This window comes from Priapulus caudatus, unplaced genomic scaffold (genome assembly GCF_000485595.1).
Source record: "Priapulus caudatus unplaced genomic scaffold, Priapulus_caudatus-5.0.1 Scaffold2805, whole genome shotgun sequence".
Taxonomy (NCBI): domain Eukaryota; kingdom Metazoa; phylum Priapulida; class Priapulimorpha; order Priapulimorphida; family Priapulidae; genus Priapulus; species Priapulus caudatus.
Window position 1 is genome coordinate 12,436 of NW_014579866.1, and position 1,716 is coordinate 14,151.

Sequence of the window (1,716 nt, forward strand, 5' to 3'; positions counted from 1 at the left end):
CTCTCTCTCTCTCTCTCTCTCTCTCTCTCTCTCTCTCTACTCTCTCTCTCTCTCCTCTCTCACTCTCTCTCTCTCTCTCTCTTTCTCTTTCTCTCTCTCTCTCTCTATCTCTCTTTCTCTCTCTCTCTCTACCACAACTCGCGACCTCTACCACAACTCGCGACCTACATCACCTTATCTTTCTCCCGCTCTTCCAGGTACGTCGTCATCAACCGCACCGGCAGAGGGCGCAGCAGTCACTGCGCGCAGAAGTGCGGACAGCCGGTCGTCTTCCGTCGCAGCGACGTCGAGTTTGCTCGCGTCTGGATGACCATCTGGGCTTCTCTCTGCTTCCTCTCATCCCTCTTCACCGTCGCGACCTTCTCGCTCGACGCGTCGCGATTCCGCTACCCGGAGCGCCCCATCGTCGCCATGGCGCTCTGCTACATGCTCTACTGCGTCGGCTACTTCATCCGCCTGCGCGCCGGTCACGCCGCCGTCGCCTGCGACGCGCGCGTGGCGCCCTCCGACGGCGGGCCGATCCTCATCCAGGAGGGCCTCGAGAACACGAAATGCGCCGTCGTCTTTCTCCTGCTCTACTACTTCGGCATGGCCGGCGCGCTCTGGTGGGTGATGCTGGCGCTGACGTGGTTTCTGGCGGCGGGGCTGCGGTGGCCGCACGAAGCCGTGGCGCGCCACTCCAGCTACTTCCACCTCGCGGCCTGGGGCGTCGCCGCCGTCAAGACCATCGTCATCCTCGTTCTGCGCGATGTCGACGGCGACGAACTAACGGGCCTCTGCCACGTCGGCAACCAATCGCGCGGCTCGCTGCTCGGCTTCGTCCTCGCGCCGCTCGTCGCCTACCTCGCGATCGGCGCGGCGCTGCTCGCCGCGGGCGTGGTGGCGGCCGCCAGGGGGCGCCGCCGCGGCGAGAAGCTGGACGCGCGACTGGTGCGCGTCGCGGTGTTCGCGATGCTGTACCCGATCCCGGCCGCGTGCGTCGTCGCGTGCCACCTCTACGAGTACGTGAACCGCGACGCGTGGACGGCGCCGCTAGGGGGCGCCGCCGGCGGCGTGGCGGCGGCCGTGCCCAACGTCGAGATGTTCATGCTGAAGACGTTCATGTGTCTCGTCGTCGGCCTGACGTCCGGCGTCTGGGTGTGGTCGCGGCGGACGATCGACGCGTGGCGCCAGCTGGCGGACCGTCTCACGCTGCACCGCTTCGGCAAGAAGAGGGCGCCGGGGGTCGGGCGCGACTTCGAGCGCGCCGGCGCCGCGGCGCATCAGCAGCGCCCCCCGGTGCACTACCGCACCGTCATCGCCGTCGTCGACGCAAAGCGAAACAAGAGCAGCGGCAGCGAGACCGTCGTGTGAGGGCGCCACTGTAGCATCGATGCACACGAGGGGCGTTGCAGTAGAACTGATGCCACACGAGGGCGCTGCAGTAGAACCGACGCCACATGAGGGCGCTGCAGTAGAACTGACGCCACATGAGGGCGCTGCAGTAGGACCGACGCCACATGAGGGCGCTGCAGTAGGACTGCCACCACATGAGGGCGCTGCAGTAGGACTGCCACCACATGAGGGCGCTACAGTAGGACTGCCACCACATGAGGGCGCTGCAGTAGGACCGACGCCACATGAGGGCGCTGCAGTAGGACTGCCACCACATGAGGGCGCTGCAGTAGGACTGCCACCACATGAGGGCGCTACAGTAGGACTGCCACCACATGCGGG

The 1,716-nt window shown here is 66.3% G+C and overlaps 1 protein-coding gene across 1 annotated transcript in view; it reads left to right on the forward strand.

The window, feature by feature from the left end:
- The window catches only part of LOC106819072 (frizzled-9-like), a 7,642-nt gene extending 6,289 nt beyond the window's left edge, over positions 1–1,353 (forward strand). Inside the window, exon 2 of the mRNA XM_014823732.1 lies at positions 198–1,353. Coding sequence (XP_014679218.1) covers positions 198–1,353 — 1,156 coding nt within the window. The remainder of the gene's footprint in view (positions 1–197) is intronic.
- The last annotated feature ends 363 nt before the right edge of the window (positions 1,354–1,716 follow it).